Source organism: Hipposideros armiger, unplaced genomic scaffold (assembly GCF_001890085.2).
Source record: "Hipposideros armiger isolate ML-2016 unplaced genomic scaffold, ASM189008v1 scaffold_290, whole genome shotgun sequence".
NCBI lineage: Eukaryota > Metazoa > Chordata > Mammalia > Chiroptera > Hipposideridae > Hipposideros > Hipposideros armiger.
Window position 1 is genome coordinate 1084135 of NW_017731640.1, and position 15580 is coordinate 1099714.

The 15580-nt window shown below is 43.5% G+C and overlaps 1 protein-coding gene across 1 annotated transcript in view; it reads left to right on the forward strand.

Moving 5' to 3' along the window:
• DENND1A (DENN domain containing 1A) overlaps window positions 1-15580 on the forward strand; it is a 493284-nt gene that overhangs the window by 135800 nt on the left and 341904 nt on the right. Inside the window, exon 5 of the mRNA XM_019658787.1 lies at window positions 8724-8843. Coding sequence (XP_019514332.1) covers window positions 8724-8843 — 120 coding nt within the window. The remainder of the gene's footprint in view (window positions 1-8723; window positions 8844-15580) is intronic.

A 15580-nucleotide genomic window follows, 5' to 3' on the forward strand; every position in this document is an offset into this window, starting at 1 on the left:
CACACACACACACACACACACACACACACACACACACACACACACACACCACCCCCCTCACACCACACCACACACCTCTCCTTACCTACTTTCCTGGGTGATTACATTCTGAAATGGAAGAAAAGCAGAGTCCTTAGATTATAGTTCTAAAATATTTTTTGTCACCAATGTCTGATGCCTTTCTTTTGTTGTTAGAAAAATATTTTTCTTCTAATATGCTTCTCTCCAAATTCCCTTCCCATAATCATGTTCCTCAAATTTTTTTCACAAAATGACTGGGGACAGAATTGTCCCTTTACAGATATGTTTTAATCCTGGCCATCCCCACCATGTCTAATGGTTCTTTCTCATGTTAATAACTTCATACAGAAACCCACTTTATTTTGGAGACTACATATTTTTCTCTTCCCTTTCCCTACTTCTAACCTTGGCATACTTCATACAGAAGAGGATAGTAATGAAGTTCATTTCCAATAAATAAAAAGGGTTTAATGTCACTTTTTTTGTTTTTATTATTAGTTTGCAGTTAACACTGTCAAATGGATATGTCCAGATTCTGAGGCCCACAAAGCCCCCCAGATGTGTTTATGATGTTGTTTGACTTAGGAAATATGTCAGCATGGGAGACGAGTAATGCCCCAGGTGATTATGTGCAAAACAGAAATCTTCCTAATCTTTTCAGTATCTGTGCTTTTCTACCCCAAGGAACAGTAATGCAACTTTCTGACATTTCTAGTCTATATCAAGAGTGGGATTTTCACAGTCATCATCAAATCACCTGTTAACATTGACATCTTGCTGCTGCTTGTGCTGTTTTAAGGTTTTTCTTTCTGAAACTAGGACTTATGAAAAATAATAATGCCAGAAGCCCTTCAAAAGAAAGTGCCTTCTCATGGATCATCTCATTTCATCCTCCTGTCATAAGAGATGAGAACAGGTGCTGTTTGTCTTCCTTTGAAACAAAAAGAAACCTAGGCTGTAGAGAAATTGTGACTTACCCAAGGTCCTCTTAGGCTGCCGGCGTAACCTAGTGCTCGTCTTCCAAACGAATGCGTTTTTCAGTAGAACACCTTGTGGGAAGGCCAGTCACCAAATAGAGAGAAAGGAGAGGAGAGAAATTAGTATTTGAGTTTCCAATTGACTCGAGTCAACATGCTGGACATTTTCACACAAATACCTCATTTATTCTTCCCAGCAACTCTGATAGATAGATGATGGTGGTATCTCTTTTACAAAAGAGCCAAGGAAGGGTCTGCGTGTGTGGCATCATGTGGGGCGATAAGGAAATGGTATCAGACTTGGAACTCTGCCCTCGATGTGTTTCTCAGTCTAACTCAGGAAGTTTTATGAAGACACATTAAACAGTATCTACGCAAAAGGACGGGGAAGTTAGGGAAGACTGAGATGGCCAGAGAAAATCCCTCGTCACAGGGAGACTTGTGTTGCGTCTGCAAGGATGGCAAGAAGGGGTAAGTGGAAGGGAGAGCCTAACACCCCATATGTGCTGAAGAGCAAAGCCGAGGAGAAACCACGCGCGAGCCTCGCGATTGTTCAGCCAGAGCAGATGGAGCCTGATGGGGAGAGGGTGACGTGTACTGGGAGAGCTGGGGCTCTGGCTCCAGGAGGCCTTGAATGCGTGGGAAGCAGACCACAGGATTTTAAAGCTGAAATTCATCTGGTTCCAGCCTCCCATCTTACAGAAGGGAACCCGAGATCCGTAGAGGTGAAATGACTTGTTTATAGTCACAACCATGTAATTACAGAGCTGGGAAAGAAACACACACACTTACTCCCAGTCCAGATTATTTCTACCCTCCGCTGTACTTGAAGGCCTTGGTGGAGAGGCGAAGTGAAATGACGGTGCTGCCATCCCTGTGTCATGCTCAAAAACTGTTTATTACTATTGATGAAAGCAGTTTCTTTCAAAAAGTTTGTGTTCCGTTTCACACTGTGGTGCTTGCCGCTTGCTTACACCCGATAGCCAGCAACCTGCGTCAGTCACTCAGAGCACTCAGGAGACTCATCGGGTGGTGGAAAAGCTGTTCTTCTTCCACGTTTGTGCTCATCCTTTCTCAGAACCCAGAAAGTGAGCGACCATCCGGCCACCCTATAAATTATTCTGGCACACACAGGTGACTGGCACACACAAGTGACACGAGCATGAAATGAAATGACATAATCTTTTCAGGGCACAGGCATAGTGTAATGATGTAGGATGTAACCATGACGCAGATGTGGTTTGAATGCTATTTACTTATGATTTTATTACGTATCTGTTATGTGCCAGGCATTGGGTGTGCTGTCTTCTCTTCCTGCACTAAAAGGTTACACATTTGCAAGGTTACCATCGTCATCATTCTGCATGAGGACACAGAGGCTTGATAGGTCCAGTGCGTTGCCCAAGGTCCCACTAGTAGAAGGTGGTCGAGCTGCTGTTGGGACCCACATTTGTGTGACTTCCAGTTCCACGATACTTATGCTACCATGTCATACTGCCACCATTATTAGATCCATCAGATGATCAATAAAGCAACCAAGGAAGCTTTTAAAATTTATTTCAAAAGCAATATATAATTATTGTATAAAAGTAGAAAATACTGATAACTGAAGAAAATGAAACCCACGCAGAAAATGAAACCAATGTACATGATTAGTGCATTGTATATGTCTACCCAGACCTCCCCTCTTGTCCCTACATCTGTGCATTCACCTGCTCTACTTCTCAAAACGGACTCCATTTGACCCACTTTTGTCCCTTGTTTTTCACCTTTGGTTTAGTTTAGTCCCTTGGTTTCGTCCCATTGCTTAAGCAGTGCCCCATGACCATTTTATACAGTGTTTGACCACCAGAGCCAAAAAGGACACAGCACCGGGGCTGGCAACCGGGAGACCTAGGTTTAGTTTGCGTTCTGTCATGGACTTACTCTGTGCTGTGAGGCACGTGACATCCCCCTGAGGGCCTTCGTTTCTTCAAGGCTAAAATGAGGGAGTTGGGTTAGATCTCTGCTGTTCCTTCTGGTTTTCATACTTTTCGATTCTCCATTTCTGATTCATTGTTCCTTTGTCAGGCTCATGGAGATGAGGGATGGAGAGAGACCTCTGTTCTTTATTAGAAATATTGGGCATGTTTCTCAAGTGAGATTGGTGTTGCCCTATATCTGGCAGTATGTGACCTGCTCTTGCCACCCAGATATTTTGGATCAGTGTCATTCTTGCCATTTGGATTTTGAGCAGGGAATGTGAGAAACTTGAGTCTTAGGCAGAGAAAAGGTATGTTTATGGAAGGAAGTTTTGAGGCTCATGTAACTAAAGGTTCATGTGATAGCTTGATAAAACCTGATTCCTGCCTGACACCCCATGTGCACTGAAGCAGCTTTCAGGGGCGCTTTGCCATAGATGGCTCAACAGGTCATTGTTACTTAGGTACAATACATAGAGGATGACAAAATGTTTCCGTTTCATCTTTCAAATTCTATAACTTTATAACAATGAGAATTACTATTTTCATTGTGTACCCACTATATGCTAGTTACTTTGTATACATTATTTCTAATCCTCAAAACTATTCTACAAAGTATCATTATTCGTATTTTACAGATGAGGCTCAGAGAGGTACAATAATTTGCCTGTGCTCACAGAGCAAGTGAATTGGCCTATCTAGGATTCTGAAGTCCGGATCTAACTGTTTCTATCTTCTCTCTTCTGCATCATAAATCTCTGCCTCTGTTGAATCATTCCCAACAGCTTGAAAACAAGCTCTGGTATTCCTCCATCCTAAAAATAATACCCATCTTTGACTCTTCCTTTCCATTCGGTTACTTTCTAATTCTCCACTTCTAGGAGGAATTATCTATACAGTCAATTTATTCCTTAGCCCTCTTCAGTTTGTCTTCTGCTTCTGTCATTCAACGAGAGCTTTTCTTATCAAGGTCACCAGAAACCTCCAGAAAATTCAGCAGGAATTTTTTCTGTTCTCGATGCGTCAGTACAGCTGGCCCCTCGCTCCTGCTTGTTCTGCCTGGGTGTTGCCCCGTTTTCCTTTGATGGTCTCTTCTCTACCCATCCTGTAAGTTGGTGCTTCTGTAACTTAGTCCTGGGTCCTCTTTTGTTTCTGTGAACTCTCTCCTTAAGTGATCTCATTCTTTACCGTGGCATTAAAGACCGCCTGTGTGTATATGACTTCCAAATTTATAGCTCCAGTCCAAACTTTTCCTCTCATTTCCTAAGTAGTATATTCAACTATGTACTTGACATTTCAATTTAGATGTTTTGTAGGTTTCTCAGACTTAACATATCCCAAATGGAACTCTTGGACCTGCCCCCAGATTTATTAGTTTTATATCATTAAATGGTAATAATATGCTGCCTTTTCACTCCCTAACTCTGGGTCCGCCTCCAAGCCTGTCGTATTTACCTGCTGGCGATAACTTGGAACTGTTCACTCATGTCCACCTCCACTCTCCCTACATGAGTTAAGCCACCATCCGGTCTCATCTGTATTACTGCACTAGCCCCTGATTATTTTCTCTGCTTCTCCTTCTGCCTTCTTCCAAACTGTTCTCCACATCACAGTTTAACATTTAAAAACTGTGGACTAGACTGTTATTCCCTTGATTAAAACCACCCAGTGGCTTCCTGTTGCCTTTGCAAAAACAATTCAAACACTTTACCATGACCCATGAGGCTCTCTGCATGATCTGGCTCTTGCTTTGTCTAGTAGCTTTTCCTCGTGCCACTTGCCCCTTCTCTCCTGCACACTTGCTGTACTGCTGTCCTTTTAGTTCCTTGAACTTGCCCAGCTCTTTCCAGCCCAAAGATCTTCGCACAGCTCTTTTCTCTGCCTGAGACACCCAGGCCCTGCTTCTGGACTGGCCGTTCCACCTCATCCTTTAGGTCAGTATCGGCGGCGGCACTGGGACGCTGTCTCTGACCACGTTATCTCAGTAGGGCCTTCCCTTCTCTTCCAGTTTCTTCTGTCTTTGCTCCTTCTTTGATTTCATGCGACACTATTACAGGCTGGACGCTTTGTGTTGCATTTGTGTGATTATTTCTCTCCAACTACACAGGAAGGTCCACAGCAGGTTGGCTGTTGTGTCCCAGCATTTGTCACAGTCCCCCTTGCAGTAGTTGATTGGCTTGTAAGCTGACAGACTAAATTTGAAGCGAAGCTAATAGGGAGGACACCGCATCTCACTGGAGGACTGGAACCAAGCTGTTCGTCCAGGTGCTTCGTGCCAGTAAACAACCTTCAAGGTTAAACATCTTGGGGGTTATGCTGCTTGAGGGCCCCTGAATCGCTGACAGGCATTTGCCAGGCAGCCTGAAGGACAGTCTATGGCTAGAACAGTCATTGCTTTTGGCCCTTGTCTTCCATATTTACGGAGGCAAGGGAAGCACAGCTAAGAGTGGTCTTGGTCCTATCTCTTGGGCTTATTTCTGGAAATAACTCAAATTTGGTTTCTCTTGCTTAGTGGGAAGTATAGTTAGTCTGTTTGATGAGACAACTCTTTGAATTCCTCACCTACCTGAGTTCCTTCAACTGAGGGAACTCAATTGTGCTCAGTGCAGTGTGGAAGAGTGGAAAGGACTTTTGGAGCAGTATTGGGCCTAGATTTTTGTTTTAGTCCTGATTATTTTGAAAAAAACAAAAAAAACAAAACAACAACAACCAAAGAAACACCCCCAAACCTCAGTTTTCTCATCTATACAACAAGAGAATTGGATAAGAAGGCTTCTGCGGTTCCTCCCATTTGGAACCATCATGAAATCTCTGAATCCTGTAAGAAGTTATGAATTCTGATCCTGGAGGTAAACACAAGACCCTCGGCCTTTAAGAAGCAGACCCTTTTCTCAGAGTCACTTTTGTGGAGAAACAGTGAATCCTCTTAGAGGGGAGGACACATTCCTTGGAGATTCAGAACGCTTCAAGTTAACCTCTGTTTGACCGCCCTTGCCTGACTTTTAGTTTATTGGAAATTGTCCAAAGAAAAAATCCTGTACAGTTTAATGGCTTGGGGGTTTTAATGACTTGTACTTCACCCTACTAGGAATTAAAAGGGTGAATCAACTGAGAATAATAAGTGCCTCCTTCTAAGCTGTGGCACCCCAAAAAGAATCTTGTTCACTTTAATGCAACCGCGAGCAGCTCACTTGGTTACCGGGAGGACTACTCCTTACCGAAAAGATGCGACAGACAAGAGAGAGAAAGGCAGCCTCCTTTCTCCACTCACGAGTGGTGCAAATCTGAGTCAGTCAGGAAGACTCTAAGCAAGTGCATGATTTTAATACGAATTTTAGTTTTCCTTCAGATGGTAACTTACCAGCTCGCATCGTTTTTATTAATTGTCCTCACTATAGACTGGCCTTTGTACTAAATGCTTATCTCACTTATTCCCCAAACATCCTTTGGGCTGGGCAGCAATTTCTCATTGTTATTCCAGGTGAAGAAGCTGAGGTGCTTAGAGGTTAAGTAACTTGCTAAATTAAGGCCTAGGTAGCCAGTGATTGAGTTGGGAGTTGAACCAAATAAATGAGTAATGAATCTTTCTTTGAGCCTACGATGTAGCTAAAAGCATTTTCAGCATTTTTAATGGTAGTGAAAAGGTAATAGGGAAATTAATGATACTCAATTCACAGGCCAAGTTGTACTTGTTTTGTGTCCTTTTCCTAGAGATCCTGGGTGTTTTCTTTTTATCCAGTTCTATCAATATCCATTCCTTTTAGGAGGCTTCATTTTCATCAGTTTAGAAGTAAAATCAAACCCTGAGTTAAAATAATGAACAGTCATGTTTTGTGTGATCACATAATAGTATTTTGCAAAAGCATGACCTTATTTGTAACTTAGAAGCATCCCGACCTGTTGCCTTAGATATTTTAATAATACAGGTTTTTCTCCTCCCCCAACAAGGCCCACTTTTTTCCCCAATCACTTTAATTATATGAGCTAGAATCCTGTTTCTCACACATCTTCAGTTCTCAACCTTGTTAAAATTAATCATATAATCCCCCTTTAAAACATAGTATTAAATCACCATAGTAACACAGTATCCAAGCTTTATAGATAAAACATAACAACCACAAGAAGGTAGCGTTTGGTGTCCCCTTGACAGCTCTATAACTTTTATAGAACCGGTTCCTTCTCCTGGCTTGTGTAAGGTGGAGGGATAGCATTACTTACACCTGTTTTATTACCATGTTGCTTTTAAATTGCCACCTTGTTTTCGTTCACCTTCCTAGTTAAAAAAGGAGAGTAGAACACTTTCTTTTCTTTCTAAATTATGTTCTTGTACTCCCTAACCACTCTCCAAGGGATGGAATTGTTTCCTTAAATAAGACCAGGTAGGGTCCATTGACCTTTTGTGCTGGGGTACCTCAAAAGTCTGTTTAATTTTCTCATGTGGCTCATGGAAGAGAGTTTTAGAAAGAAAGGCTATCCATGTTTGAAAATTTAATTCATATTGTATGCAAAGACTCAAGAAGCCTACCATTGGAAAAGGTCTGGTGAACCATGATTTTTTATTTCCACTGACAATTTATGAAGTAAATTATAGGTGAGAGCATCAATCTGAATATAATCAATTTGAATATATTTTGTAAAATACAACATATGTAAAATGTGCGAGTTTATGAGTTCCTTTGAACAATTCTAAAATATTATGTTAGTATAAATTTATGCGTAAGAATTTGGAATATTTCAGTTTTTAAAGAGGATCCCCAGCTAACTGACAAACTGATTTTTAGAAGTGAATTTTAAAACATTTTATATCTTTTAAAAAGGTTCTAGATTGGTCTGATTATTAATATGCTTTTAACTTTTTTGAAACAGATATTTTCTATTTTTTGTTGCTTTTATGTGTGGTTTCCTGATTTTTGTGTTATTGTAGTTTTCAGTGTTTTTTCTTTAATGTCTTTAAAACCTTGTTTCCATTTCTTAGGAAGTCTCTTGCATTGTTAAGACATTTAGTATTTCTCTCCTGTACAATTTAAAGTATGTTCCTCATAAGTTCAGAAATTTTGAGAGATCCAGGAGTTTTGGAAAGTAATAAACCTGCCCTCTTTTGAATTTTAGCTCCTCCTCTTAATAGCCATGTGAACTTGATTCAGTCCTTTAGTTTCCTTTTCTGTGAAATGGGAACATTTAAGTTCCAGCGCTGTTGCTGGGAGTTAAATTACGTGGTTTACATCAAGTGTGTCCCTTCGTGGCTGACACATAGCAGAAACTTAAATTCTCCTGTTGCAGGCGCTGTGATTTTCTGAACTTGAGGAATGATCAAGTGAGCAAGTTCATGACCAGTCAACAGCGAGCAGATGGGCCTTGGTGTTAGCTAGGCCTAGGTTTCAAGTGCATTCAGTGTTTTGCCATTTACCAGTTGGCACCTTAGGCAGTGCCACCTGAGGCTATTTGCTCACCTATAAAATGAGGTCACTAGAATGCACCTTTCAGAATCTCATGGTATGATTCACAGGGCTACCTGCCTGAACTCAGTAAGTAGAAGGTAGGGCAGCTCCGATGAGGTGGTCCCTAAAACGCGCTACTTTCTGCCTTTTTTTTTTTTTAACTAGCTCACAGTCTGTTCCCTTGAAGTGTGTAAATTTTAAGCTCATTTATAAAGAGTTCCACTGAGAAAGGAAATGTTAGAGGTTCAACGACTTGTCGTGATTAGATACTCTATCAAGAAACTTACTGCACATTCATTTTCCCCTTTGTTCTGTCTCGGCTGCAGCCTCACAGTGAGCCAAGTTGGCCAGAACTTCACGTTCGTGCTCACTGACATTGACAGCAAGCAGAGATTCGGGTTCTGCCGCTTATCTTCAGGAGCCAAGAGCTGCTTCTGTATCTTAAGGTAAGAGAGAAGGCCCTTGGCCATTGGCTACGTCTGTGAGACAATGGCGTTGTCCTTCTGTAATTAAACTTTCCAGCTGTTCTCTTTATTTTCCTATCTGTTTCCCACAAGTCAGTGCACTTGGGGAGAAGGACTTCACAGGGTTGTCTTTACACTTTAAGTTCTGCAGATAATTGTATTTATTTATTTGTCTCACATCCCTCGGGTGGGAAGAGGACCGTTCCTTCTGTGGAGTATGTGAAGCTGAGAGTCAGCATGGCTTCCGTCCCTCCTGCTGTTATCTGGAGCTGTCAGGAATTAGCCTGTTAGGCTTTCCCCTGGACATTTTGTGTATGTAAGATTATTAATAAACTGTGTCTGTAGCTCAGGACGTCTTGCAGACGCTGATTGTGTCCCCCTCAAAGTAACACCCTTGCCCCCTGCGGGTCAGTGAGCAAGTGAGGAGCCGTTTCCAACATGGCTGCCTCTGCAGAGGTCTGAACAAGGGCAGACTCCTGTAGGAAGGCCCCTTTCGGTCTTCTGAACCCCCTCACACACCAGAGCCACACTTGCTTAATGCTCTGTTTCCTCCTGCCGGAGGGGCAGGGCGGGTTCTGGGCTGGGAGGACGTGTGGAAATCTGATTTCGGAGCTGTGGTCTCTGCGGGCTCCCGCTGGGCGCCTCCTGAGTGGGAAGTAAAGGCATCCCACACGCTCTCCTCTCCATCTGCCGCAGTTAAGTAGGTGTCGGAGGGGCCTGCCTCCTGTCTCTCTCTGCTCGTGTGGAGCAGCCCAGGGCAGGGCAGCAGAGAGGCGCCCCTGACAAAACCCGGGTCCCCAATCTCGGGCTTGGGCCTGGGGATAAAAGGCCAGACCCTCTATGAATTCCAGAGAGAGCAGTTCTCTGGTGTATTAGTCTCTGCACTTTCTTCTTCTCTTCACCAAGGAAAGATCCCAAACCCCTGCCCGGCCCCTCAAACACACACCCTCACGCCACAAGGGGAAGATGGGCTGACTTTTGAGGTACCTTTGCTCAGTAACTGTCATTCGGACTGCTCTCTTTGTGCTTCTCTACACAAATATTATTATTATTTTTCATCAGCGAAATCAACTCTCTTCTTCACCAAGCATGGCATCTGTAATTTGGGCACTAGAGGGCAACTGCTGGAAAGGCCTTAGGAGGGAGGCCCCGGGCACTGTGGGTGGCTGTTCTCCAGCTCGCCTCTTAGCCGGGCCCCTGGCTTCCCTGCCCTGGGAGTTGGACTCGGATAGATGTGATGATGCACTTTTTGATTTAACAGCGATGGTTTTTTTTTTTCTTTTTTCTTTTTAAAGACAATTTTCTCCTCAGGTTTTGCTTAATGTTTTATTTCAGTCGTGGCTAAGACACTGAGTGTTTATGTGGTCATTTAGAGGAGATGAGGGTTTAAATGAAGTTCTTGAAGTTTTCCAGAAAGATCTCTTTTTCCCCTTGAATTGTTTGGGTTCTGGTGTTTTCTTTTTTCGAGCTGGTGTGTGTGTGTGTGTGTGTGTGTGTGTGTGTGTAGGTGGGAAGATGACTGAACCAGCACTATCACATTCACTCAGCAAATTTCTGAGAGTGGAAAACTATTTATTTAAATTAAAATGTAAAAACTGCTCTCCTCTGGTTCTAGCTTTTGATTTTGTTTCTGTATGGAGGGCCATGGACTTTGTGTTTGTGAGAAGCTCGTGGAATAGCCTTCATGATGACATCATGTAGACTGAAAAACAGCAGCAGCTGGTGTGTTTTCTATCTGTTACACTAGCTTGGAAGTAGGGGCAAAAATTTTGGTGGGTTCATTCATTCATTGGTTTGTCAGCCCTTAATTGAGTGGCTACTGTTAGCAAGTCCTGCTTTTGAGGAGTTTCTGAGACTGGCTGGGGAGATGGATGATCACAGGATGCTGCATATAACCCACAGGGCGACCCCATGGCGCAGTGTCTTCTTACTAGTGACGTTCTAGTGCCAGAGGAGAGTGACTGTGGTGACAAACAGAGTCCTGCACGAATTCTGGGACATGCATTTCATGGGTATTTAACACAGGGGGTGGTGGAAATTTCACTTTATCTTATCCAGCTTGTGTACATATAAAGGGCACACACACCAACACTTCCTCTGTGCTTGGTTTGGGGACATTTGCCGGGTTGACACTAGCACATGAATGAGTCCACTGTTGACCGTGGATGCCTGGTTGGCGACATGTCCAGTGGATAGTGGAGAGGTCTGCCACGAGGACACACGCACAGTTTGGGTTTGGTCCCCATCATTAGCGCTCTCCTCCTTTGCTGCTCGGTCTCTTTGCTTTTGCCATTTGCCCTCTTACTTAACCTCTGCCTGGAGGTCCAGTCACCACTCTTAGTGTGCCCAGTGCTCTAGCTCAAGCCTGCTCAGAAGCCACCTCCCCTTTTGCTTTCCATTTCCTCTCATGAGGGATGTAGCTCCCAGTAATGGTGTCTGTGCAGACATAGCCTCTGCTATTCCGGAATGGAGCTTCTGAGCATCCCCGCCTCGCCGGCTGCTCTCCCCAGTGCATCCGCTTCCTGGCCCGTGTGAGCCCCTGGACCTTCCTGCCTTCACACACTTCCCCATCCTCCCGTTGGCACAGGCACTCCCAGGGGCCTTACTCAGACACAGGTAATCATCCCCTCCGGGCGCACCCAGCATTTGCAGACTTCAGCCACACACTCCTAGGCCTTGAACACCCTTTGTCTTTTTCCTATTGGACTCATTAGGGGTAAAGAGTGTGTGTTAAGCAACTTTGTATCTCCAGCACTCAGTGTAGCATTTGACTGAATCCTTGTTTGGCTGGCTTTCAGAGAAGGCATTCCATTCCAGTGGAGGAGCAGGGCAGTGAAGGCTCCGAGTTAGAGAATGGGCCTCATGGGACACCAGTTCAAAGAGAAAATATGAAATACAATTATTTGCAGAAGCATGGTTCCTATTATCAAACTTATTTCAGATTAGTTGTTTGACTCTCACGGTGATGCGCCAGTGTTAAGTGACAGGTCTTGTGTCCACAAGGACTAGGCCACTGGTGTTACAGCATTAAAACCTCATTTCACAATGAAAGGTTCTTGGATGTCCTTTACAGTGTAACTTTTTAGGTTCATTGTTAGGGGCACTGTCTGTCCCTCTCACTAGAGTGTAAACTCCATGAAGGCTGGGAATTTTTATCTGTTTTGTTCACATATACACCCAAAGTGTATTGATGAATGTACACAGCAGGCATTTCGTCACTTAATTATACATGTTCTCAGGAGTGAATTCCTGAGAAATGACTGGTTTGAACTCTTGCTACCAGCTACCCATGATAGAAGCATAGTTGTATTAGAGGATAAAGAAGTCTCCATAACACAAGTACCGTTGGTATAGAAAGTCAAATGCATTATTTCCTCCACGATTAACTAGTTTTTTTCTATTAATGCATTTTCATTTTCCTTGAGAGTCACTATACTATTATTTAACTACTTGCTAGATGGTAGTTAATACTAGACTAAAAGCCCCAGCTAAGAGAACAACAGTTATGGGTGAGTTAGTTGTTCTTCTTTGTAAACCCAGGGATGTGGGAGAGAATTTTAGCGTTTCCAGACAGCACCATCTGAGTTTGTTGTGGTGTAAGCATGTCCCTCTGAAATCTTTCAGATATCAGCAGGTCTTTCAAATATCAAAAACAAAGTGACCTAGAACAAAAATTTTTACAAGGTTTCTGATTTGCCTAAGTGACACAAACCCATCAAGGCTAAAACTGTAAAGAAATATGCTATTTATAGCCAACTTCTGGTTTTGGATGAACAGAAGGAGCATAAGAGTTCAAAGCCCTAACTGTGTTGTGTGGGGGTCGTGGATCATGGGAGATATGTCATATAATAATTAAGTGTCTTTACTTTTTATATAGGAACTTTAAAAATATTTGTGTTTCTACAATTTTTTATGTATAGAGATCTTATTTAAGCTCTTGAGAAAGCTTGAGTAACTATCTTTATACTCAAATAAAACTATTCAGAACCTATTATACATTTTCAGAAAAATAACGTGTTTCATCAAGATGGTATCTAAATTATTTTTGTTTAATGTTTTAAATTTTTATTCAATTAGCATCGTAGTACCTAGTATATATCAGGAATGTGCAATGCATAACACTTGGTCTTTGGCCTCAGTTTACCTCAGGGTGCCTTAAAATAGACATAAAGATCTAGCCCTTGCTCTCCAGGGAAGAAGCTTTCAGATGTCCTGTTCATCCAAGATTTTGATGAGCTGAACTTTCTGAACTTGGTATTACAAACTGAAAACAATATGTACTTTTTGTCCTTTACCAAATTTAAAATTGAATATGCTTCTGGGTGCGCTGTTCCCAGGCCGTCTCTGATATTGACACCCACCTCCTATTTCACTTCTTCTACCCTTCGTATCTTATGAGCCACTCAATCTTGGGGAAGGGACTGTGTAAACAAGTAATTAAAATATAATGTGGTAAGTGCTATGAAAAAATACGTATGTGCAGGGTTCTGTGGGGTCACAGATTAGGCAGCGCCCATCTCTGCTTGGAGAATCTGGGAAAGTGTGGCTGATGGTTTCCAGTTAAACTGGGTATTACGGAATCAGCGGGGCTTGCCTGGAGAAGAATGAACGAAAAGCTCCTAGGCAGTGAGAATTGGTGTGCCCAGGCCCCGAGGAATGAGAGCTAGAGCAAGATGTAAGAGTGCTGAGAACGGGATGAGAGGGCAGCAGTAAGAGACGATGCCATAGAAATCATGGGGCCAGACTGGGAAAGCCCTGGTGGGACATGCTCAGGATTTTGGCTTTGTCCCATAACAAATGGAGCCCCATCGGATGGTTTAGGGCAGGCCTTAGAAATAGCGATGTTTGTAGACCAAGGGGAAAGTAGCCTTTTGTACGTGAAATTCCTATTTACACGTGCTTGGGATTTTTCTGGTTCCTGATGCTGCACATCACTTTGAGAGCAGCACTCGGATTTAGACTGGAATTTTCAAGCCTCAACTTTAGCTTTTTGCTGTTGTTGTTTATAAACTACAACTAAATATGTTCGTGGGCCCTCACTGGGGAGTTATTGTCCCTCTTTCCATGCACGCTGGCATATATGGGCTTGTGTTTAAACACTAATTGTGTTAAGTGAGAACTCTCTTCTGGAACACTTGCTGACTTAAAGGCAGGAGGAACTATGGCATCTTTTTTCATCGGCGTTGTACTCGTGTCTACTATAAACACAGAAAAGCTCAGTTTCCATTGCGAAAAAGAAGCTAGAAGTAATAAGAGAGTCTGGTTTTTAAAACTTTGGCTTCTCTGACTGTTCCAGTGTTTTTTAAGCAACGCGTACAGTTCAGAGGAAAAATCAAAAGGCTCCTTCTCCAGGCAGGTGCGGTGGCAGAAGCCCTTTTGGACCCTGTGTTATCTGCTTTAGTTTAAAGTAAGTGGATGGGGGTGGGGGAGGCAGTTGGGAAGGAAGGCTGTGGGGACAGCTCCCAGATTTTTTACCTTGAAAGCAGGTGCTGCTGAAATACTCCAGAAACAGATGGAATCTCCCATTCTCGTTTTAAGCTATTTATAGTTGTCTCGCCTGAGGGTACCCTGCTCTACAAAAACGCACAGCCTGATGTTTGAGGGCAGTTTGGGCATCAAAGCTGGGGCCCCTCTGGGAGAAATCAGCCTTTCTTCCCAATGCCTTAAATGCCATTTGGGAAACCTGGATCTCTCATACTCTTTAACAGAAGACTTTCCTCTGCTTCTCGAGTGTTTCCATCTCTCTGGAGCTGTTTGATTTCTTTTTAATCCCCCCCCCCCCTTAAAAGTACAATGGGTACAATGTTGTTTTCTGGACAGGCAGCTGGAAGGAGGCCCCATTGCTGTGGCAGATTCTAATTCCTCCCATTGTGGCTCCTGGCACATGGCTTCTGCCAGAGCCAAGCCCATGGGCGGGGGTCCCGTGGAGGCTCTGGTTTACTCGGCCCAGGGCCCTTTTTGAGATCCTCAGTGTTTTGAAAAGCTTGCATGGGGTGGGGGAGGGGCGAGTGGGAGCTGGGTATGCTCATCAGAAACATCACTTTGTGGGAGGTTATAACTTTTTTTATTCTTAATTAAAAAAATGAAGTGGTTGGGGCATGTTGCATGTTTTATTGTCACACAGATGCCTTCATGCTCAGAAACGTATAATCCTCTGGGGAGCCACAACTCAGCAACAGTAACAAGCTGTACTGTTTAAAGAAAATCACCTTTGAAGAGAAGAAGGGAAAATAAATGCAACTGCCCTTGCTCTCCCAGTGGCCTGCTTTTGGAGGGCTGGGAAGCTGGACAGTCAGAAAGACAGGTGTGTCTTCCCAGCCAGCAGCCAGCAGCCAGCAGCCAGCCGCCAGCCAGGGGCTGTCTGCTGCAGGAAGGAGCTGCTCGTCCCCTCCTGGGCCTTTTCAGAGGAAACCAGCCTGGCTGGGCCTTCCCTCAAGCAGCCCGACCCCAGGCTGTGGACATCGGAAACTCCAAGACTTTGGCTAAAGGAACATTTCTGTTTTGAGACTGAATAAGTTGGACAATACAAGAGACGGGGTATTTCTCTTGCTCTGTCTTGAAAGCAGAGCACTTCCTTGTCTTAACGCTCATGAAGCTTAGAACAGGGCAGCAAGTGAAAGCACCCTAGGAGCTTCAACAGTGTGTTTGTGTTTTGGTTCCCCTCCACATCTCACTCATCTTGTTACCTCTAGCAACTGCTGCTGATGGCTGGTGGTGGT